At 42.3% G+C, this 24,630-nt stretch overlaps 1 protein-coding gene across 3 annotated transcripts in view; it reads right to left on the bottom strand.

Annotated features, from left to right (window-relative positions):
• The window catches only part of IL17RD (interleukin 17 receptor D), a 52,047-nt gene extending 33,136 nt beyond the window's left edge, over positions 1-18,911 (bottom strand). For 2 of the 3 annotated variants that reach the window (XR_014506626.1, XM_083421171.1), the window contains exon 1: positions 18,618-18,850. Coding sequence is in view for 2 of the 3 variants with exons in the window: in XM_083421171.1 (XP_083277297.1) it covers positions 18,618-18,758 (141 nt within the window). In the remaining variant the exon portion in view is untranslated. Of the gene's footprint in view, positions 1-18,617 lie in introns of all 3 variants that reach the window. The other variant, XM_083421173.1, reaches the window with a different exon arrangement.
• Between the last annotated feature and the right edge of the window lie 5,719 nt (positions 18,912-24,630).

Here is a 24,630-nt window from a genome sequence, read left to right as displayed (position 1 = left end):
CCAAGACTGGGTTGAAACACAAGTTTTAAAACACGGAACTTCCATTCAGACCTTTTCCAACTGATCTCCCTATCTTCCTTTTCCTTCCAGTGATGACCGCTTGTGTGCCTAACCTATTGGACTGGAAGTCTGACAACAGAGCTTGTGTCATATTTATGTACCCCATCAAGACATTAGGAAGTTGCCTTCTACCACATCAGGATACTTGTTCACCAAGCCTATTTCTGCTTACTCTGACTAGCAATGGCTCTCCAGAGTTTTAGGCAGAGGTCTTTCCCACCACCAGTTACCTACTCTTTTTACTCTTCTGCGTGTAGAGCATGTGCTCTCTAACTCTACTGCAGCACTTCTACCCACCCACTCCCTGCCCATATCTGCATGAGAAAAAGAATAGAAAATGAATTTCATAGTTCTAACAAAGAAGCTTTAGTAATTCACTTATCTGTATGATAAGGAGTTAAACTGGGAGTCAGCAAGTAAAAGCAACTGTAGTTTGCTATGCACACACAGATGAAAACTTGTTTTTCTCCAAGCATTTCTAAGTTACGTTGGTTTTTTCTGCTGTATGATTGTAGCTGCCTCTAAATTGTATATGATGACTGTTTGGCATTATTGTTTTATGTTATTTTAACAGGCTCATTATATACCACCCTGGTATCCAAAAGGATGAGAGCCAGACTAAAAATATTTTAATACACACCAACTTGTAAGATTGTCTTCTACCACCCAAATTTGGGACTGTCTGGCCAAATGCTATGTTCCACATCAGAGTCTCTCTTCCAATCCCCACTACCACTTGAAAATAAGTGGCATGTCCATTTACGGAATGCCCATTCCAGGAAAGCTCACCAATTGTGTCATTATTTAGGTACCCATTGGGGACATTTTAATTAGGCTTTATTTGCTCCAGTATACTTTTATGCTGAACTGTTATGCTGCCTTTTTCAATTCTGCTTGTTGAGTTTGTGTGTTTACTTTTTAATTGTGCACAACACTCTGATGGGGAGCCTGAACATACTAATGAAATGCATCTCGTATATATTGGCTTATGTAAGACAATCATGCATTGTAAACTAGGGGGACAGCTCTCTTTCTTCTGAAGCAACTATGGCAGTTAAAACCTATAGGGAAAATCCCTATCAGTAGATGCCAAACTAGGACACCAGGCCTGATGAATTCTGTATTTAAAGATATTCTGATAGTGGTACTTAAGTTTGCTTTCCTTGGACAAAGGGCAGCTTTGGGACAAGGAAGGTGTGGAATTAAGAGTGGCAAAATAGCACTTGGAGGGTTAAAACTACCCTCCACCCAGTGCCTCTGCCTCAGTCTGAATCAGCCTCCACCAAGTTGCCTTCAACATCAATTTTCAAAGTGTCCTTGTTCAAAGGACCACCCAGTCACAAGAGGGAGTATCAATTAGCAGGCTTGGAAGAACCTCAGGTTCTGCAGCAGAGCATAAAGCTGGCTGCACCATGTGACAGCACTTTTTCCTTTGGCGCCGTTGGGCCCGCCCTCACTTAAATATAGTGCACCCACCTCACAGAACACCAATTCCACGAATGCCTACAAACTACCCCAGATTATCTTGTGAGGGATTTGTGTGAGTGAAAACTTAACAATTTGGCATCTCAGGCAGGATTTGATCAAATAAACAAAGGAAGTTTATGACACAAAGTGGGTAAAACATAAGATACTTCAGATTATAATATTATTTCACTTCAGTTCTTTCTCAGTTGTTGTACAGCTGTTGCTGCTTAATACTTTGGTTCTTAAACAAGGTGGTACTTCCTGTCAGTTACACACCCCTTAGACCAGTCGTCAAGGATGATGGGAATTGTAGTCCCAAAACATCTGGAGGGCTGAGTTTACCTATGCCTGCCTTAGACAACCCTACTCCTGAGGTTCTCCAAGGAACAGACCCAAGGGATCACCACACCCCTCTGAACTGGTTTCAGAGTCTTCTCTTTTTGTAGAAAAATCTCTCCACTCCTGACTGGAATGAGACCTAAGTAGACTGTATTCTCACATCTTCTCCTTCTCCCCGCTCAGCCTCAGCCTCCCAGTTAATTCCTGGCCTATTACTCTTACAGGACACCACACACCGTCCTTCACACTAAGCTCAGAGACTCCTTTCTCTAGCTTGTGATATATTCCTCAGAGTGGATGTTTCTACCCAGAACCAACTCTCTCTCCTCTCATTCCCTCTCTCCCAACCAAAAAAAAACCTCCCTCTCAAAATCCTCTCCTTTTCAACTCCCCCTCCTGGACCCCGTTCGTTCGTTAACCGTTTGCTGGCAGGGGAAAAGAAAACACTTGGTGACCCAACCTGCCCAGCAAAACAAACTTTTCCGTCACACACCACTGAACAGGAAAGCCCCACATGGCAGCATTTTGAATATTTTAAAACAAAACAAATCTATCCTCAAAGTATCTCCCCCCCCCCCCACTTCTGGGCAGTCATATCAACATCCAAAAGAGTTCTTGCCCCATGACAATAGGGAAGGTCCCAATCCCACTGTCCTCTCAAAGCCGTAATGTCAGGTCAAACAACAGAATCAACTATTTTTGTAATTCCCAATTACTGGCCAAGATCAAGCAAGAAGGCAAAACATTTTCTGTATTCATCTCAGTTAAGGCCAGCTCATTTGGACACAAAAGCACATTCCAGGTGGGGCACAGGCTCTCCTTGGTCTCAGGAAGACACTTTTCCTGGCCCTACTACTCAAGATTGCTTTAACTGGAGATGCCACAGAATGGCCCCAGGACCTTTTGCCTGCAAAGGCTACGGCACCTTATTAAACCTGACTTGTGTTTCCAAGTTCTGCATTGTGACTGCATTTAGTTTCCACGCAAATGGCTGTCATTCACACAGATTTTGCACTGGTGGAGTGAGTGAGGGGTGGAAGCAGTCTGCAGTTAAAACAGCATGCCAAGTACGCAGCAATGGCTACACAGGAGCAACTCCTCAAGCTTCTCCATTGAGGAAGTAGCTGATTACAAAAGCAGTCCTTTAAAACTACGAAGTGCTATGGCTATGGTTCACAAGCTTATCTTCTTGCTAACCTCCTGGGAATGCCCAATTGTTTATCTGGAAATACATACTATTCTCTCTGCCAATGGGGGAAAAACATATTTCTAGCGCTCAGTACTGCAGACAGAACACACATAATATGTACAGAAATATTCGCTTCTGTTAAAAGCACAGAGGGGGGAAGAAAACACCCTAAGTTTGTTTGAAAAGTGATAACATGCATTTAATCAACTAAAATGCCTTCATTACACACTATTCAGTGACTTTGCTGAAATTAGACACTTTTGCCCTAGACCATAAAAGATTGTAGTGATTTGAAATGGAAATATTTCCTGTCCACTCACTGCCAGGTTTGTTCCCAGAGTGATATAACAGATGACATCCAGTACAATAAATTCTTTTATTAACCATACATTTGAGACTGCTTTAGGGATTTAGAGTGTTCAGTTTCATGCTGAAAAAATGTAATGTTACCCATAGACTGTCAATGTGTGCAACAAAAACAGAGGCACAGGTTTCTCTACTTTGATCAATGGGGAAAGAGAATAAGAGAGATGTCTTAAACAGACCCACAACTTGAATTCAAAAAATTAAATTCAAAAGCCCTTGATATTATTTGAGCCATTTGGCAATAATAAAAGTTCCATGTAACTAGATTAGAACAAATTTGGGCAGAAGGTGAGTTTCAGTCTACAGCAGAAAATTTAAGAGCATCAAGACTGTTTTATTTTTAAAACAAATCAAAGTTGTTATTCTTGTCAATTACCCTCCTGGTTTCCTTTGACCAGAAATACATTGTCATACTTACTAAAATTAGGGATTTTTCAAATAATTAATTTATATTTAATTACGATCTGTACATAAAACCTCCTGTTAATACAGTGGTACCTCAATTTACTAATTTAATCTGTTCCGGAAGTCCGTTCTTCAACCGAAACCGTTCTTAAACCAAGGTGCACTTTCCCTAATGAGGCCTCCCGCTGGCGGTGCCCTACCACCATTCAGCTTCCGTTCTTAGACCAAGGTAAAGTTTGCAAACCAGGACACAAATTCCAGTTTCGCAGAGTTTGTAAACCGAATAGTGTGTAAACAGGGCTGTTCTTAAACCAAGGTACCACTATAATTCTAACTATAAAAAAACCTTTCATCCAGACCTTGCTATTTGCAAGTAGCAAATGAAAATAAGGAAATGAGAGAGCTAGGAAAATTGGAAGCCATGGCCATAGAATTTACAGGTTGAAGTGCTTCCAACTATGTTAACTGGTGCTATGCCATTAACATGAGGTTACAAGCTTCACCTGTACTGATGGGACATATACCAGAATGTGACATGAACAGGACTAACTTCCAAATGCTCCAGTGGTACCCATTTACAAGGCAGAGCCTCAATTCTCTGGCACTGGTCTTAAGTAAATCACTGCAGATTTTAGTCTTATTTTGACCAGGGAAAGAAGGTGAGGGTTTAGCACGCGCTAGATTTGCTGTTCTTCAGGATTCCAACTTCCTCCTCCATTTCTCTAAAAGTAAAAACTTTTGACTGACACCACAGGTGCAGCAACTCTAGTGCACAAAACACTAAGGCCAGGTTTGCACATCATGCTAAACTGGACCATGGATTATAGCACAAACATGCAAACACTGCGTCCCCACAGACAGACTGCAACTACTGTACTCCTCCCATAAATCTTCCTGTTGCTGTGCTGCCATGAGTTAAGCTACGGCTTGGCCTAGTGTGTCACTTGAACATGGATTCTGTTGCTCCAGACAAACCATGAATTGCAAACAACATTTGTGAGTAGTGGAATTAGTATTTTCCTTTCATTCTTCAGGTTGCAGGTCCAAATCCAGAATAAGAAATTTTTAATCTCTTTGTCATTCAGTCTTCTGTAGTGACACATGAAAAGCTTCTTTGTGGCAAGGAGGACGAAGGGTGCTAAAAGGTGGCCCAATCTCTAATGTTAACCCATCCCACCGGTTACTGATATAAGGAACAAACAGCCAGGGGTCATGTCACAGAAGGATTCCTCTAGCAATGCAGTAAGGGTCAAATGTTTCATAAGGCAATGCAGAACCAAGACAATATGGGACACTCTTGATGGTCCCAGGCACTCCATCATTCCATCTGGATTTGGGCCTGAAAGACCAAGGGAAGCTGCAGGTGCATGTAAGGTAAGCTGTAAACAAGCACAATTTATGACACTGCACAACATCAGTGCTCATCACAGGGCAAGTCAGCAACGGCATCAGTATTTTTTTCCTGTTTTCCTGTTTTGTAGAACTTGAGCAACAAGAGACAGCCTTAACTCTGATTTTAAACCAGCAGATTTTTAAAGCACTGAATAGAAACACTAACCTATCACAAAAATACGTTGCATACAGCAAAATTCTGAAAGGAAAAGGAAAACAAGGAACACACACATGTCCAATATCACAAAGGTGGAATGAACATAGTTATTCATACCTATTAAAACTGTTGGATAATACAGGGGGTTTAGCCTTTCATTCAGTTTGCGGCTTTGATTCTTGCATTTACTGCTAACAGCCATAAAGAGAAAGTTCTGTCTTTGCAGCTCATTCTTTAGCAAACTGAATGTTCCATTTAAAAACTCTGCATGACATTTCACAGCTAGTGGTCCTTACTCAAAAAGTCAATGGCATGATTAGTGAATTAATCTTAGAAATGCAACTATTTGGAGATACCTAAGCTGTACCCTCTGGTATTATCCTGAACTTATGAATAAAAGATAGGAGGGTTTTTGTTTCTGCTGTTGTTCTGCAACACCACACATTAAGAGCTTGTCACCTGTTAAGGGACAGAGTTTACTGACACTTTAACCTCTTTTTTGTGATTTACACTTTATTTTGGTCAGGAGTTGGAGTATAAGTGTAATGACGGCTAAGTAATTACAGAACATTAACTCCTCAGGCATAAACCCAGGATCATATTAATGGAGAGAAATGTGTGACAGAGTTTCTTTACACACACATACTATAATTGAATGTATTATTGCACTACTAACTGACAAGGTTTATGTTGTATTTTTGCAACTCTAGGTCTAAAAATTGCTATGATTTCCTTGGTTGTGACAAATGCACCAGCGCATTTTGGGGCTGCATAACAAAAACAAAAGAGTGTTGGTATTTTGGAATGCCCCTAACTCCACATCAATAGCATACCAGATACAAGAGTATTTGTTACAGGATACTGTGTTGATGGAGATGCTACATTTGAGATGAGATGCAAAGCAAAGATTCTTACTTGCCATTGTTAAAGGTTCTCTGGGTGTTTCTGCAACTTTAGCAGACCTTGCTGAAATTTCACTTGCAAAATGAACCTGGAGTCTAATGAAATTCCCACTGGACTGATGATGCATCCTTTATTTCCAATTAAAATAATTCATGTACCGCTAGAATGCATTATTTACAACACATTGTGCATGGTGGCATTTAGTAAGTGGTTGAAAGTTTTCCTGATTGCAAAAAATAACATGCATTCTAACCAACAAACACTTGGATTTCATGGCAGGAAGAACCACAAAGAGACCTGTAGTATCTTAAAGACTAACAGATTTATTATGACATAAAGTTTGTGGACTAGAGCTTATAGAGCTTATGCCACAATAAATCTGCCAGTCTTTGAAGCTGCCACAGTCTTCTTCATTGTTTTTGCTGCTGCAGACTAACTTAGCTACCTGTCTGAAAATGCTAGGAAGATGGGACCACAGGAATTGTATCATGAGAAATGATACTGAAGAAAGCTATGCTAGATGACACAGTAAACATCAGTTAAACTTACGTGGCATGCAAACACACCTGCATAAACAGCTTGAGCACTGTAGTCTAAATGCAGCATCTACATCCCCTGTCACATACCATGAAGCAGAGGTCACTTGGACTTCTAATGACAAAGATGCATACCTGCTCTTTCAGAGAAATTAGAATGGGAACCACCTGCTCACAAACAGAGCCTCTGTCTCAGTCTTCAAACTCAGTTTGCTGGCTGCTCATCCAGTCTACCACTGCATTCAGACTCTGGTCCAGGGCTTGCACAGCTATTATGGAGTTATGGAGAAGTAGAGGTGCATGTCGCTGCCACACTGGTGACACCATGCTCCAAATTTCCCAATATCATTCCCAATGGCTTTTTGCAGATGTTAAATTTGTGTGTGTGTGTGTGTGTGCTACTTCCCACCTATCCCAATCTTCTCAGACCAACTTCTTCCATGCTTAATATGGCACAGTGTCTATTATTATTTTCTAGCATTTATATCCTACCGTTCTTCAATAGTGGAACACTATAACATCATGTTTGGGCAGACAAGAGATGAGGAACTTGGTTGCAAAGTCGGCCCCTGCTGAAAGCAGCCTTGAAATCTCCACCCATCAATCACTGTTGATCAGCAGGGGCCCAAAGCATAGGACAGAGCTCTCTAGAAGCGCTGTGTGGTGCTTTGAAGTCTCAATTATCATTGCCTAATATCACTGTGATGTTAGGTAATTGACAGGTGAGTTGCCTCACCCACCTGTCAGGTTTGACCTGTGAGGTATAGGGCAGATTCCTCACCCTGGTCTACACTGACTGGCAGTAGCTCTTCAGAGTTTCTAGCAGGAGTAATGACATCAAGGTTCAAGTCCACTGAACCCGCAGGGGCCACATGTTGTGTGTGGACAAAAGTAGGTGCACCCTCTCACACTCTTTCATGCACTTTATCACATGCATACAAGCACATACAAGCTCACAGCTCCACTCCTCAACTGATCCACACAGATCAGCAAAGGAGGTGGTTTAGTCCCCCTTTTAAATCAAATGATTGCTTGGATTACTGGGAAGGGGACAATTTGCCATCTCCATTAGGGCGCAGAACTCTACCTACCTCAATGCTGTGTCTATGTTTTTCTTTTTGCAGCTAACAAAATTGGTGGGAGGCTTAGGGTCCAGAACAGGCCCTAAAGTGAGGGATACCCACCCTCTTTTAGAGTATTTCCAGAATGTGCTCAGGCTTAAACTCTTACAACCCTGAAGCAGGAGGGATTTCCATATTTGGAAGACATCCATCATGAGCACCACTCTTTATGCAAATTCCTGGCTGAACCAGAAACCCAGATGGTATCATTAAGTAGATGCCCTCGGTGGATTTCAAAGAGCATAACTGGGCACACAAGGAAAAACACACTATGCACAGAAGGTATCAACCCTTATTTCAGTCTTGCTTAAGACCAATTATAGCTTGGACATTCATAGGTGAATCACTATATTGTCTATTTTATCATCAAACGTCTTAAGGGGAGGGGGGGGGCTTTTTAAAAAAACTCAACTGTCTACTACATAAATTATCAAACCAGTATAGTTTAGTAATCCTTTGGGATTAAAGTATTAGAAATTTGGGAGTATAACAGTAAGATCCAGCATTTCAGAAGAGTACTATTAATTAGAACTCACAGCTTGAGTGGAGCACATTTTAGAAGGAATTCTTATGAGGATCACCTTGAAAGCGTTTGATGCTGAAGAAACACCATAACTTTTTTTCTTCACACAAAAGCAGCCATCAGCAGAGCACAACCAGATGTTACCTTCTCTTAGTTTCTGTAAACCTCCATGACCTCCTTCAAATTAAAAAAAGGCAATAGCATTTTTTTAAACCCGCAGGAGCTATCATTAGTGAAGCATTGTAAGGATTTTCATTAATTCATAGCCAGCCAACCAGGAATTTTCCCACAGCTACATACAAAAAAGTCAGGGAAGTCACTGAGTGCTTGGCTGGATCTGAATATGGTCAGGAGCAAGATCAGAAATATCTAGTCCCTCCCACTGGAGACAGAGAAGGGTTAGAAATTAAAACCTAAGACTGCCTGCTAAGATAATATGCTCTACCAGGTTTTGCTCCACCACTGAGTCCATTCATGGCAAACTACTCAATATACTTTTCATACTGTTTAGAAGAGGCAAGGGAGTGTTCAATGCTTAAAATATATCTTTAAAATGAGAACAAAACCATGCAAAGGTAATTAAATACCATTTTGTGTCTCAAACCCTTCTTACTAGAGATGAGTACTTAATGGCAAAGTATTTTATAATGGGTGTGTATGTGCAGAGGAGACTAAATTAATTGTGACACAAATTGCAAGTTTTTAAAAGTCTTTTAGAAAATATATAATTTTAAAAGAGAACCTACAGTTCACAGCTTTTTTTATTACTAGAAACAGAAGTCAGGTGCAGAAGAGCAAAGTTAATTCAGAAAAATTAAATCTAAACAGATTACTGGGCAAGTATTTGTTTTAACTGGAAACACTTTACAATCCTATAAGCACAGAATTAACTTATCTGTGCCTTTTACTCTTTGATGCTGGCTCCTCCTTGTAATCAAGGTGCAGAGATGCTTGGGCATGTTCACTTACAAGGAAAAGTAATAAGAAAGACTGAAACCGTACTTTTCACTATTAACTCTTGTAGGCAGAATGTTGGGCAGAGTGAAAGAGTTATTAGTGAAAAATACAACCAACTGCAGTCTACAAGTGCAATTTAAAGGCCTAAACGCTTGAAAAAAAAGGAATCTCGGCAGGAAATGCCTGTCTCCAGTACTACAGGAGGAAAACCTGGATAATACATTTAGGGGTTTAAGCAAGTCGCAGTCTATGCTTTCCACTGCTTCAGGCATTATAAGTTCCTGTGTGCATCAACAGCATACAGCTATACATGTGAAGCCTCCTGCCCAGTCATTTGTGCTTGATGTGCACATGCCAAGGGGGGGTCTGACCTACAAAGAGTGAAAATCAGGGATGGGGCTACTCAGCTCAACCCCTGCTCCTTGCTCCCATATTGTTACGTAAAGGGAACAAATAACGCCTGCATTGGGCTAATAATGTGTTGTAGAAGTGGCTTTCATAGCTCTGTCACACTTGCACATCAGACGCATGCCAATGGGTTGTGCAGAAATACCACTACATATATAAACCTGGATTCCCTGTCAGTTTTGATATAGGGAGATGAATAGCCTTCCCATTGAAAGTGAAAAAACTGCTGCAAATATTTGCCTTTATTATTGTTCTGCTATCCGTCTCTCATCATCAGAGTGGCCAGACAGTCCAAAAGGTCTTCGTTGGATGCTCTGCTCACTGCTCTTGGATGCCCTGCTCACTGCTCTGATCCTAAGTTGATGGCTAAGTGGTTTTCATGCTGTCTGAGCTATTCATATGCTATTCTCATTACTCTCTGCTCTATTCATATGCTGCAGAAGGGAAGGGCCTAGGGAAAAGGTTAGGCAAAGAGACCTGGACCAAACAGAAGCCTGAGGCAGGAGAATAACGAGAAAGTGCCTAGAAAGACAGGATTGGGAAAATGGGGACTACATTGGTCCAGCTTTGAGGGCTGGCATGATGAAGAGCACTTTGAACCCTTGAACTGTGCAATAAAAATTATAATATAAATAGGTGGTGATTATTACAAATTCCAATGACATGCAGGGCAATTTACAGTACATCCAAATGTTAAAATATCCTTGCACATAATTATTTTCCAGCTCCTGGCCCTTACTATCTACTCAAGATCCATATAATATCTCACTATACTTGCCCTTACCCCATTCAACAACTGATGCTAGAGTTTGTGGTAGCCTGGAAAACAGCCTAATACTATTCTACCACTGCTTTGTCTACCATCCCACAATTCAGCTTCCTGTACTTAGCCTGGACAGGAAGTAAATAACAGTTGTGGCAGTAGTAATGACAATACTTAACATTGGCATATCGTTTCCATGTACCTGAAAGTACATTTATCTGTTTGTAATCCTTACAACAACCCTATAAAGGAAGTCAGTATTATTTCCCATATTACTGATACCAGGACTGACAATGATAGAGGCAGGCTCATTACAAACTTACACTTTGTAAGTTCATGGCTGACGCCAGATGTGAAGCAGTCACTTATCCTTCACACCACATCCTAGTCAACGGTTTACTAAACTGTAGGGGTGGGGGTGGGGAATCCACCCCAAACCTAGAAGGGACAAGATTTTATTTATTGCATTTAGATCCCCCTTTTTTCTCTTGAGCTAAGGAGCTCAAGGTGGCATACCTGTATCTCCCACACCTAATTTAATCCCCCAACCACCTTGTGAGGTAGGCTAGGCTGAGAATCAGGGACTTGCTGGAACCCATGGGAGGGGACAGTGCTCTTGTGTTCATGCTCTGCTTGCTGGTTTCTCACAGGCATTTGATTGGCCACTGTGAGAACCAGGTGCAGGACTGGGTGGCTTTTGGCTATTTGCCTCCCACAGGCTATTCTTAAGTTCTTATGACTGGCCCAAGGTCACCTAGTGAGCTTCATGGCTGAGTGGGGATTTGAACTGTGGTCTCCGAGGTCCTAGTCCAACACTTCACCACACTGGCTCCCTCAAGGGAAAAGGACAACAATAGAAATGACAAGACATGTCAAGCTCATCGTCTTATTTTTAAATAATAGGATCTTTTAAGTGCTTTACAGACGTGTAAAGTCTGCCCTGGTAGGGAACTCCTCTCAACCCGCCATCCAACACTGCAGAAGGAAAAGCATTTAGTCTGGCTTTGGTGAATAACCTTCGATAATTTGGTGCTGTCAGGTTTCTAATGTAAGGTGTTAACTTAAAAGACATGAGAGTGGGCATTTAGTAGATCAAGGGAAAAATCAGCTGAACCACATTGAATCCACAATAGTGCATTCATGCCAGGTAGTCACTAAACATAACTGTGGAAGTAAAATGATCTTATGGTTAGTTTAAGGAGTGGCAAGACTAGGATCCTAATATCAGGTAAACACAACCAATTTTACCTTTGATCATTGAAACAGGACCATGTTTAACGAAGCCTACTGGAGGTATATATTTGGGTGTGCCTTTTCTATCACTCTATAGCTCCACTCCCATCAGAAGTCATAATTACAATATTCACAATGAAGTTTGGATGTTAAAAGATCGTTGCACACAAAAAACTAGAAGACGTATCTGGGCTTGCAAATTCTTAATTTATTTTATTGAAAAACTTATATCCCTTTTACCCCTGAAGAAATTCAAAATTACTTACAGGAACAGGAACATACAAACAACAAAACCAAAAAAATGTTATTAATTACCCATTAGAAAATAGCATCATTTAAAAAAAACAACCAAGAGCAAAAGCAAGAGGAAGAACAAGAGAGCTCAACAACTAATTTGCCTCTGTCTTCATGGAAAAGGAAAGCAGTGTCCAACTGGAAGATAACAGAATAAACAATGCCAGGAGGGATACCAAAGACAGAAAAAGAGGTAGTAAGGGAACACCTGGCTACTTTAAATGAATTCAGATCTCCAGGACTTGATGAGCTGCATCCAAGGGTACTAAAGGATTTTGCGGATGTAATCTCAGAGCCTCTTTCTATAATCTTTTAGAATTCCTGGAAAACAGGTGAGGTCCCTGTGGACTGGAGGCAGGCAAATGTTGTCCCCATCTTCAAAGGCATCTGAAGACAACCCTGTTTAGGGAAGCTTTTAATGTTTAACAGACTATTGTATTTTAATATTTTGTTGGAAGCCACCCAGAGTGGCTGGGGAAACCCAGCTGGATGGGCGGGGTATTAATAATTATATTATTATTAATTATTATTATTATTATTATTATTATTATTATTATTATTAGACCCAGGTGACTACCAACTGGTCACCTTGGCTTTGTTACAATGAAAGGTCTTAGAACACATAAGAAAACACTTAGAAAAAGATGCTGTGATTACTAACACTTCATGGATGAGACCAATAGCGGATCCAACAATCAAGGCAATTTCTGCACCTGCCATAGAGGGGCAGATGGGGTTCATCAACCTGGGAAGGTGAGCCATCTAGGAGAAGGAAAACTCTGATCCTAAACCTCCACTGGCTTGCAGGATATCTTCAGGAGAAGGAAAAGCTAAGAAGTAAACCCTACACAAATCTGGAGTAGAATCCCTAAGATTATTGGATGGTACCTTATTGAGGGAATTTTGTATGCTTACCCTGGTAAAGAGGAGACTGAGAGGCGATATAATAGTCATCTTCAAATATCAAAAGGGTTGTCACATGGAAGGTGGAGCAAGCTTGGTTTCTCCTGCTGTGGAGGCTAGGATCCGAACCAATTGATTCAACGTACAAGAAAGGAAATTCCAACTAAATATCAGTAGGAACTTTCTGGCAGTGAGAGCTGTTTAGCAGAGGAACAGACTCCCTTGGGAGGTTATAGACTCTCCTTCATTGGAAGTGGTGTTACTATTACATTTTGAAGTTTAATTTGTCTGCCCCCAAATCATGAACGAAGCACAAGACATTAGCAGCAACAAAACAGTACCGTTATTAACTAGGACCACTTTTTGTGGATACCAAGTTATTGAACTTATCCTTCCTTCCCAGCAGATGGTTGGCGCTGCCGCAGCTGGTGTTCCTGATGCAGTGTTCTACAATTTGCTTACAGTAAAGAAGAAATATATGTGCATCCATGGGCGCTATATCCCCAGCTGCAGTAAACATTAAACCATGTGATAGTAGAAATCTGTTTGCATGACTTAAACCCCTAATTAGATGGCTTGATCCATTTCAGTCTGGGTTCTGTCCTGGTTTGGGGACCGAGATGGCTCTGGTTGCCCTAACAGATTATCTCCGTAGACAACTGGATCGAGGCGGGTCAGGACTGCTGATTCTCTTAGATTTGTCAGCAGCCTTCGACATGGTCGATCATGATCTTCTGGACCACCGCCTAGCCGATGTGGGGATACAGGGCATAGCCCGTAACTGGTTGTGCTCTTTTATCTCTGGTTGGGGACAGAGGGTGGCGCTAGGGAGGGAGATGTTGTTGCGCCACTCCTTGGTGTATGGAGTGCTGCAGGGCACAATCCTCTCCCTGATACTTTTTAACATCTTTATGTTCCCCCCTTGCCCAGATTGTCCAGAGCTTTGGGCTGGGTTGTCACCAATATGCTGATGACACTCAGCTCTATCTGCTGATGGATGGCCATACCAACTTGGCCCCGGACACACTGACCAGATATTTGGAAGCTGTGGCTGGTTGGTTTCATGGGAGCCGATTGAAACTAAATCCTTCGAAGACAGAGGTCCTCTGGCTGGGTCGGGATGGTATGGGGATGAGGGACCAACTCCCTTCTCTTGCAGGGGCCCAATTAGTGGCATTGCCTTCCGTTAAGAGTTTGGGTGTAATCCTTGACGCCTCCCTTTCCATGGAGGCGCAGATTACAGCAACAGCCAAGGCGACATTTTTCCACCTTCGCCGCATCAAGCAGCTGGTCCCTTACCTTTCCTGCCCCGACCTGGCCACAGTGATCTATGTGAAGGTCACCTCCAGGTTTGACTACTGTAATTCGCTCTACGCGGGGCTGCCCTTGTAGCTGTCCCAGAAACTCCAGCGAGTGCAGAATGCTGCAGCGAGACTCCTCATGGGGTCTCTGCCATGGGAGCATATTCACCCAGTGCTTTTCCAGCTGCACTGGCTCCCGGTGGAATACAGGGACAGATTTAAGGTGCTGGTTTTGACCTTTAAAGCCCTTCACGGCCTGGGACCCTTGTACCTACAGGACCACCTCTCCTGGTATGCCCCACGGAGGACCTTAAGGTCCATAAATAGCAACACCCTAGAGGTCCCGGGCCCTAAGGTAGTTAAATTAGCTTCAACCAGAGCCAGGGCCTTTTCAACACTGGCTCCAGCCTGGTGGAACGCTCTGTCTCATGAGACAAGGGCCCTGTGGGATCTGATTTCTTTCTGCAGGGCCTGTAAGACAGAGTTGTTCCGCCTGGCCTTTGGCTTAGAATCAATTTGATTCCCTCCCCCTCTTTCTTTTTTCCTTTCTCCTCCTGTGAAGAGGCTGCATCTTAATGTTTTAATGTTGTTTTTAAGTTGTATTTTAATCAACTTGTTTTTATTATTGGTTGTTAGCCGCCCTGAGCCCGGTCTTGGCTGCTGAGGGCGGGGTATAAATAAAAAATTTATTATTATTATTATTATTATTATTATTATTATTTAGTTAATAGCATTAGTGAATATTATAATTATTAGGTGCTCTCAAAATTTCACAAAAGACATTTTTATCTAGAAACTAAAAAAATGGAGTTTTTTCCCAGAGAGAGGATACACTAAAAAGTGATACAACTGATAAAATAATACACAACACTTCTTTTATTCTTCCACCACAACACAATTGGTTGTATCCAATGCTGCCATTCCATTGTGCAACAGACATACCCTTGGACATTCTCCCTTCTGTTTTCTGCAGCACATGCTCAAAATCTGCGCCAGAGAATGGAGGGCCCCTCTGGAGCAGTTTTTGAGGTGCATGTGGAGAGGAGAGGAAGGGGGAGCCCACTGCGTGAGCAGAACTCCAATAACACAGCACTGGATACAACTCACTAGTACAGAATTAGTTTAAAGGTCCTCATGCCTATTACCCTTTGTACTTGACATAAATCAACCCCAAAAGTACATTATTTTTAGTTTTCAAATCCAGAAGAATTATTTTAGTCAATCACCAGTGATGTTTTACTCTTCGGTCATATTTATTATATCATAGTAAAATGTCCCAGTCATTGGCAAGCACTCCTTTTATGATTTATTTATTTATTTGAATGTTTATGATCTGCACTTCTATAAAAAAAATCAAGGCAGCTTACAAAATTTAAAAAAACAACCACTAAATATCTATAAAACATAATAAGATAGATAGATACTGGTTGGTTAAGAATAAGAATTTGTATTTTAAGAACAAAAATGGGCAAGTTCACATCATGGCTCAGTTCTACCCTATCATCTTTTAGACTAAGCTGCTGGAAACAGCAGCTAATCTTTATTAAAAGGTCGTCATAATTTCCCCCCACAGCTTTAATTAGCCAATAGCTATAATACAACATACAGCATAATCTTTTTCATGCTTACTTAGAAGTAAGTCTCACCAAATTCAAGGAGGGGGCTTGTTATTTCTTAAATATGCATAGACACACTTTCTAAATCCCAATGACCTCAGTTATTCACCACCACAGCAAAAAATGTTGCCGTCTGCCCCCCCATAAGATATTCCCCCCTTGTAAGGTATTAAATTTTAAGTTATGCACAACATTAAATTTTATAACTGGAAATTTGAAAAACATGCTTATTGTGATATCAAAATAATGGTGCTCTCACACTCTGAATGCTACTTGCTATTCCATAATTAGCCTACAAATATTTATACTCTTATTAAATTTTACCATCTTTGACGTTTCCCAGGGCACTCTGTGGAACTTAACTTCTGAATAAACAAACTTAAGGTTGAATTACAAGCTACCAACAGATAATCGACTAAAGAAATATCACAATCCTCAGCCTGAGAACATTTGTGCAAGTCAATGAGCCTATTTTTGTTTTCCCTTCTTAAGAAGGCAGGGAAAAAAATTGTACCCATCTTTCATTTCTAGGATAACTCATTATAAATAAGCTACACTAAGAATATCTGTCTGAATGGGATGCAATTACTTCAGGGCTTGTGCCTTTTCAATCAGTCAGTGTCCCTGCAGTGTTTAGAGTGGCAGAGGGGAAGTGGCCTGTGGTTAAACAGAGGAAATACCAAGGAATTTTAATAGAGCAAATAGTCTTTTTACTTCCTACAGGGTAGCACTTCAAAGGCAGCCTTGCCCCAGAGCAGACAATGTGTTACAGGGGCCATCAGTCATTTAATAGTATGTCAAGTCTATTCAAAACTTACATACAGCCCAAGATACACAAACAGGACAATGGGTCTTATCCTGCAGTTAATGCTTGGGAAAAGCTCTCTGTGTGTAGTCCCTAAAACTTTCCCCCCAGAATAAAAACTGCAGGCTCCTGGTCTGTATACATTTTACATTATCTGAGACAAATGTATTCCAACAAGTGATTGGCATACAGATTAAAGATCCCAGTGCTTAAAAGCAAATTACAACCTTAAGTTTGTTCTTACAGTACAAAACGTGTCAGCTTTTCCCCCACACCGTATCATAAATCTACAAAAGGCTGCATTAAAAAAAATAAGGTTTAAATGAATAATGTTTTTTTCTTGCCTCAGTTTTATCAGAAAATTCACTTCCTGTCAGATCACTGAATATCCATTACAAACAAACCACAATCAGTCAAGCATTATGGCCTTAAAAAAGCTAGTGCTGTTGACCTACAGAACCAGATGTATGTGCAGCTTTAAAATATGCAAATCAAATATCACTTTTGTTATGTGAAACACTAAACCGAAGCAGCAGCTGAATGCATTTTCCTACAGGACCTATCAGTTAACAAAATCCAAGATGCAAATAATATACCCATTGGAGAGTTAAGTTCTTTGCAAACGTTTCGGCTTCTTTTGTACTCCCTCGCCCCCCCCCCCCTTTAAAAGTATTTTTTGTGGACACTTGCCCTTTCCTGTAAGCACACATACAACTACTCGCTACAAATTCTACCAGTTTTTGGTTTTTTGTTGTGGTTGCTGTTAACTTTTCCCCTCACTCAATGTTATGATCTGAATCCAAGGAAATCTCTGTGACAGTCTAACAAAAAGGGGGAGGCAATGAAAGTCACTCATGCCCTTCGACAAGCGTTCATCTGGAATCTTTAATAAGGCTGAAAATGGAATGGGTGTGGGGAGAGAAATCCCCAAAAAGCGTTGCAGAAGTCCTTTTTTTCTTTCCATAAATAAAACAACAAATCACACTCAGGAAACCCAAGGGGGTGGGGGTGGTAGAGAAAACTTCGCAACTTAGCAAAAGCTGCTAACAGAGACAAAAGGTAAAGCCCTAAAACACTCTTTTATCACCTTACAAGCAGACCCATTCCCCCCGCTTCCCCTTCGGTCTAATGACTAGGCCTGTAGCCAAACCAGCCTCCGATCATTAAAATAACAAAGCCCAAGCGATCGCCTTTTATCCCTTCTCTCCCAGGGCAGGTCTAGTTAAGGAGGGGGGAGGAAGGCGGAGGGGATAAAAGACCTGTTGAGTGACTTCCCACTTGTTGGCTTCTCCCCTCGGCCGCCCTCCCTCCTCCTCCTCCTCCTTCCCCGAGTTCCTTTGGTGAGAAAATCCAGCCAACCTCCGCCGCCACCGAGCCATCCCCGAAAGTTGCAGAAATGCCAGCGCTTCAAAGCAACGGCCGCATAAGAAGAGGGGGCGAGAGAGAGATGTGATATTGTGTGTGTGTGAGAGAGAGAGGGGGGGGGGGAGAAAGTAAGTACTCAGTGGCAGAGCAAGAGAGAGGGTGGGAGCTGCTGCCCCCGTTGCAGAAATGTCTCCCGCTGCCCTTTGCTGCGAGGTTGCACTGCACGCTGCTGCCCGTGCAACAGCCCAGACGCGCCACCTGCAAGCTCGTCGGCACGCGGAGCTCCAGGGCTTCTTCCCTCGCCCACCCCGCCAGGCACCCGCTTCCTGACAGACCTCTGGGCACCTCTCCCCCCAAGTCCTGCTAACTCGTGCAAGAAGGGAGAGGAAGCAAAGGGAGCCCCGGGGGGAAAGCCTGCTCAAGTCACCTCACCGCCGACGCGTAAAAAAGAAGCCAAACACAAAAGAGTCTTTCTTTCTTCCTTTCGTTTGTTCTTTCTTTCTCTCTCTCTTACCTTCCAGCCACAAGCATCTCCCGCTGGCCCCTTCCTGCCCCCGCTGCCGCTGGTCCCTCCCGCGGACACGGCCAGCCTCGGGCCGTCGAAGCAGGCAGTGAGGGAGAAGAAGAAGGAGCAGAACTTCAGCCAAGGTGCCATCGTCTGCCTTGCAGCTGCAGCAGCGCCCGGAGCCCCGAATGAAGTTGCTCCACAGGCAACTTCAGGTTGGAGAAGGCAAAGGAGCGGAGGGGAGGGAAAGGGGAACGGCGCGCATGCGCGCAGCAAGGCGCAGAGACATATGTCTATACAGTTAGCGCTCTCTCTCTCTCTTTTCTCCTTTGCCCCCACCCCTACCTTGCCAAGGATACGATGGGGGGAAGGGGGAGGGGCTGGACAACCACTACCATGTGTCTAGGTGCAGAGGTCAATTGTCCGCCCCTTACTCTCTGTGTGTGTGTTTCCCCCACCCCGGCCTTTTAGGGCTTTATTATTTAATTTGCAACATCTGAGATGCAGTAAAATGAAGTGAGACTGTTTCTTTCCTTCCTCTCCCCTTGCATCAAAGGGAGAAGGGGAAGCTGTTCAAGAAGAAAAGAAAAGAAGCCCCCCCCCCCCAAAAAAAAACCCAACCCAGAAAGTTGAAAAGAGTGGAGGTTTGGATCTTGACAAAGAACACCAAATAATTCACTCCTGGGGTGTTTACACGTCTAGAAGTACAAGCGCTCATAATCCACAAATAGGGAGTTTGGAGTGAATAGCAAAAGTAGTAGAAACGCTTGTTTCCCCCTCTTTCATTGCTTACCACGGAACTGGAAGAAGAGTCATCCGACTTGATAAGCCCATGTCCTTGGAAAGATTCCAGGGTTTCCCTATTAAAAGGAATTTCACAAAGTCCAGGGTTTGTTGGTAGAGGCTGATGTACCCTCATAGGCATTTACACACACACACACACACACACACACTTGGATATTGCAACCCCTTCAAATGACGAAAGGGGGGGGGGACTTCAAAAATACCCTCACTTCAGGCATATAAGGTTTGTTACACTGAAACACAGTGCCCAATATCGCCTATTAAGCTTCACATTTGAGTAGGGTTGAATCTCCTATTTTGACACAGTACCCACTGTAAACCACTGGTTTCCCATGAGATATGTGCTGGCAATAATTACTGGCAACTGTACCTTTGGGCTAGCAGGACATTCCTATAAAAACTTCATCGCTACTGAATCAGATCAAAGGTCTGGCTAGCTTAGAGCAGCATCCTGTTTTCCACAGTGGCCAGTCAGGTAGGAAGGTAGGCAGCTGCCTTATCCCAGCTCAGACCACATGCCCATCTAGTTCAGCCTTTCTCAACCTAGAGTCCTTAGATGTTGAACTACAACTCCCATCATCCCTGACCACTGACCATGCTTTCTATGAATGATGGGAGTTGTAGTCCAACAACATATGGGAATCCAAGGTTGAGAAAGGCTGGTCTACATTGAGTTGCAATGGCTCTCCTGGGTTTCAGGCAGGAGTTGTGGCAACAATAGCTCAGCCATGCAGTGCGTGAATAAATATTATTGTTTGTCTCTCCTGAACATGGTACCCTTCAGCTTCATCGAATGACATCAGATATCCTTTCTCCACACTATGCATAATTTTATACACCTTTATCATGCCCCTCTGACTCAGATTTTTTCCCAAGCAAAAAAGCCCCAAATATCATAACCTTTTCTCATAGGGGAGTTGTTCCAGCCCCTTGATCCTTTCCATTGCCAATTTTTGCACCTTTTCCAGCTCTTCAATATCCTTTTTAAGGATTGGTGATCAGGACAGGACACAGTATTCCATAAGTGGTAAGATCTTATATTTCTATTAAAAACATTATCACATTGACAGATTTATTTTCAGTTGCTAGCATTTTAATTCAGTGTTGGCCCAAGATCCGTTCTCCTGGTTAGAACTGCCAGTTCAGATCCCATTATGTGAGCTTGAGACCGAACCACAATTGCCATTTGAATGCCCGTTTACCAAGACTGAGGAGATCCTTGTGGATACTCTTTACATCTCTCCATTGCAGCAGCAGTCCAATTATTCCTCGTCTCTGCTTCCTGCCTCTAATACCTACCTTACCGCTGCTTGTCATCCATGCTGGCACCTCCTGTATATTGCAGTATACATTAGCCCTACTGAGACATTAACTGGTGTGACGGGTAGACATGTGTTCAAAGCGCTTGTGGGGCTACATCTTTAGCCCTGGCCCCTTCATTGCATGGCCATAGGCCATTTGTTCAGTGTAATACTTTCTCCTTTGGATGCCTCCCTGATTTCATTCTCCATTACATGATCTCCCTTGGGTCAAGGGGCAATGGTACAGTCTCCAATGCTAAATTACTTTCATAGCCTGGTATTGCTAACCACAGCAATCCCATGGAGGAAGATCTGCCCCTTCTGAGACTTATCTAGTTTGTTTGACTCTGTGTTCTCTTTGACATACAGAAAAGGGGGCTTTCCGAATTCCTCCAAGTTGCCTTTCAGTGTTCACAAGTGAGACTAGCATATTTTGTCACTATAGATTAATTCTGGTAGCTGCCACCGCCTTATCCATTCATACCGAACCAGATCAGCAGCCGCCAGATGTAAAGCTGACATAGCCTTTAGACACAGTTATTTAAATCTAATTTAGGTGGCGTTTCAAACTACTGTCAATCCTTCCTCTATGTTGTATCAAGCAATGTTTTGAACGTTTGACAATGCTGCTAAATGGAAGAGCTGTGAATAACAGTGGGGCAAAGAATCAGCTAAACAAAAAAGGACTTATTTAGGCCAAGAGAGCATAGCTTCAGGCAAGAAGGAAGTAGCATTCTCACTAATGCATGTGCAGTACAATCCTGCCTATGCATGTTTACTCAGAAGTAAGTTTGATGGTGTTCAGTGGAGGATTTTATTCCATAGAAAGCATGCTTAGGTTTGCAGCCTGGATTTGCATGGGTATTAAATGTTGAAGATAGAGATGGAAAGCTGAGGAATTCCTTTGATTTATTCAATATAGTTTTAGCAACAAAGCAATGTTTGTGTCTCATCTGGAAGAAATCAGTGATATATCACTAGGAAGTTGATCACTTAGAAGGCAGCTAGAATCTGAGGACACTAACAGTATAATCCTACCACATGTCTATCATAAATAGTAAGTCCTATTGAGTTCAGTGAGGTTACTCCCAGGTAAGTAGATAAAGGATTGCAGTCTGAGTCATACAAGACACTTCAAACTCAAGAGACAAACTCAAGAGACATTCAAACTCAAGAGACATTGCAATTCTGCATGGGAACAGACTCTTCTTACCTGTGTACCATTTGTATGAATTTATGGCTGAGACATAAATATTCATTTTGCATTTGTAAGAACTCAATCTTTTAGTGTGGCAGCACCTGCACTTTGAAATCAAGCAGGCTGCTTCACTGTATTCTTTTCAGGTCCTGTTAAGAATAGACAAGCCTACCCAGATGCTTAGGGACGCGGGTGGTGCTGTGGGTTAAAGCCTCAGTGCCTAGGGCTTGCCGATCGAAAGGTCGGCGGTTCGAATCCCCATGGCGGGGTGCGCTCCCGCTGTTCAGTCCCAGCGCCTGCCAACCTAGCAGTTCGAAAGCACCCCTGGGTGCAAGTAGATAAATAGGGACCGCTTACTAGTGGGAACGTAAACGGCGTTTCCGTGTGCAGCTCTGGCTCGCCAGAGCAGCGATGTCACGCTGGCCATGTGACCCGGAAGTGTCTTCGGATAGCGCTGGCCCCCGGCCTCTTTGAGTGAGATGGGCGCACAACCCTAGAGTCTGTCAAGACTGGCCCATACGGGCAGGGGTACCTTTACCTTTACCTTTAGGCTGCTTCACTGTATTCTTTTCAGGTCCTGTTAAGAATAGACAAGCCTACCCAGATGCTTAGAAAGTTGAGGTAATTTTATCTGTTTTAGTATTTTAACTTTTGTATGTTTTAAAGTAGGTTTGTTAATTCTTCTCAGTTTTATTTTTACCATTTTGTAAACAGCTTTGAGGGTGTTGTTGTTGTTGTTGTTGCCCCAAGTGAGTGAGCATAAGGTCCAGTTATGCTTTTTAAGAGTCTCATTAAAAGGGTTTGTCTTACCACCCAGATAGGCAGGAAGACACAAATTGTAGTGGAGAGGCAAAGACACTTAATAGGTGAGAACTGGTTTCAATATACATTCCAGGAACAAACAACCTGAGATTCCGGGAGGCTGAACTTTTGACCCTAGGATGGTAAGATGGTTACAGATTCAATTCACAAAACAGACAGGTTCTAGTATTTTGTCACAGTTACACATTCCAGCTCTTAAAATTTATCACATTCTATTGTATAACCACAACTTGTGAATACGTGCTACAATATAACTAGCCCTTTAATATTTTTGCTTCCTACCCAATCCTTAAAGCCCATCGCTTCGAGGTACTCTAATGGCAAAATAAAGCAATAAGGCAAATACTATTAAATGCTGCAGATTCCTTAGCACAATGTTGGGGTTTCAAATCCAGTTTTCTCTTCCTTCACAACAGCTTCTTGTTGCCGAATAAATATGAATACCTTTGACTTGGAGCCCACTCAAAAGTCATGGCTATCAGCATAATGAGTTCTGCAGATGGTTTTAGTTGCCATTCTCCTCCTTGCTGCAAGCTAAAAACTTTCTCAAGCTTCTTCAGCAGCTGCTCCCAGATGGAGGAGACATGTGGAGTATGACAGTCCCCCTAAGGAAATGGGCAAAATCTCAAAATAAGAACAGTAAAATAAGCAGTTTTGCAGAGTGATCAGAGGTTTCCCACCAATCTTTCTATCACTTGTGGGAGGGGGGGATCTTCCTGAGATTTTAGTACACATATATTACACCCAAACTCACATGTCTGGCACTGGCATAAAAGAATGCCATAAATCCCTCCCTGCAGGGAATACCACTTTGCTGTGCTCTTGGCTGTAAAAGTGGTGTGTGTGTGTGTGTGTGTGTGTGTGTGTGTGTGTGTGTGTGTGTGTGATGGAAATGTAGACTGCAGCCTTATGTCACTTATCCTAGGTAAATACTTAAGAAAAATGCTTCTAGAATTTGGTCTTAGACTGTTAGCAAAGTTAACTTATTTCAATGCAACGTTTGCTTAAATCAACTGGGTTTGCTTCCGAGCAATTATGTTTTGGGTTGTAGGGTGGATTAGTTAACAGGAGTCACTGAAAACAGTTATTCGCTCCTGGAAATCAATTTCCTACATGATACTGAATTTGATTATTAGTTCTCAGTTTCTTATTTGCACAAAAGTTTAAAACGCAACTCAGCTGGAAACCTCAAAGGAAGCTTGGGCATGCCTCATGTCATATATCTCCCTAACCAGGGGACTGTCCCCTCCAAGATCTATGGCAATATTCTACAGTTGACACACTACAAAAACCCTACAAAGCGACTACAAAACTTTGGCACCAGTTTGGATGGGATCCAAAATTTTGGATTTGTAGTTAATTAAACTGAAGCACTAAAACGTTTATTCAGTGCTCATGAATGAGTGATAATCTCAAGTGACAGTAACAAATAAGAAACTACGGGTATGCATTCTGTAGTAAGTTTGGGGTCACCACAAATCATATACCCACACATCCAGGCAAATGTCTTCTATGAGACAGTATTCAATCATATCCACCCCAAAGTCTTAGGGCACAAGACATTGTCAAATATGGCACCCAGTGTCAATCAAAGTCAAAATATGTAGAAATTCATAAGAAATTGGGGGTGTACACTTTCAAAAATTGAGTGCCACACAATATCCAGGACGCAGTCCTCTATGAGATTTCAATTATTACATTCAGTTAAAAACTTTCCTTGGGTGCGAGACACTCTCAAGTTCATGCACCCATGTCAATCAAAGTCAAAATATGTATTTTAAAAAAATTAAAAGGGAAGTAGGGGTGCATACCCCAAGATAAGCTTTGGACTGCCACAAATCACACGCATATAGGACAGTGAAATGCATTCAGCCAAAAGCTTTCCTTCACAAACCAT

Source organism: Podarcis tiliguerta (assembly GCF_965153285.1).
Source record: "Podarcis tiliguerta genome assembly, chromosome: 2".
NCBI lineage: Eukaryota > Metazoa > Chordata > Lepidosauria > Squamata > Lacertidae > Podarcis > Podarcis tiliguerta.
This window is presented reverse-complemented; position numbering and strand designations above follow the sequence as displayed.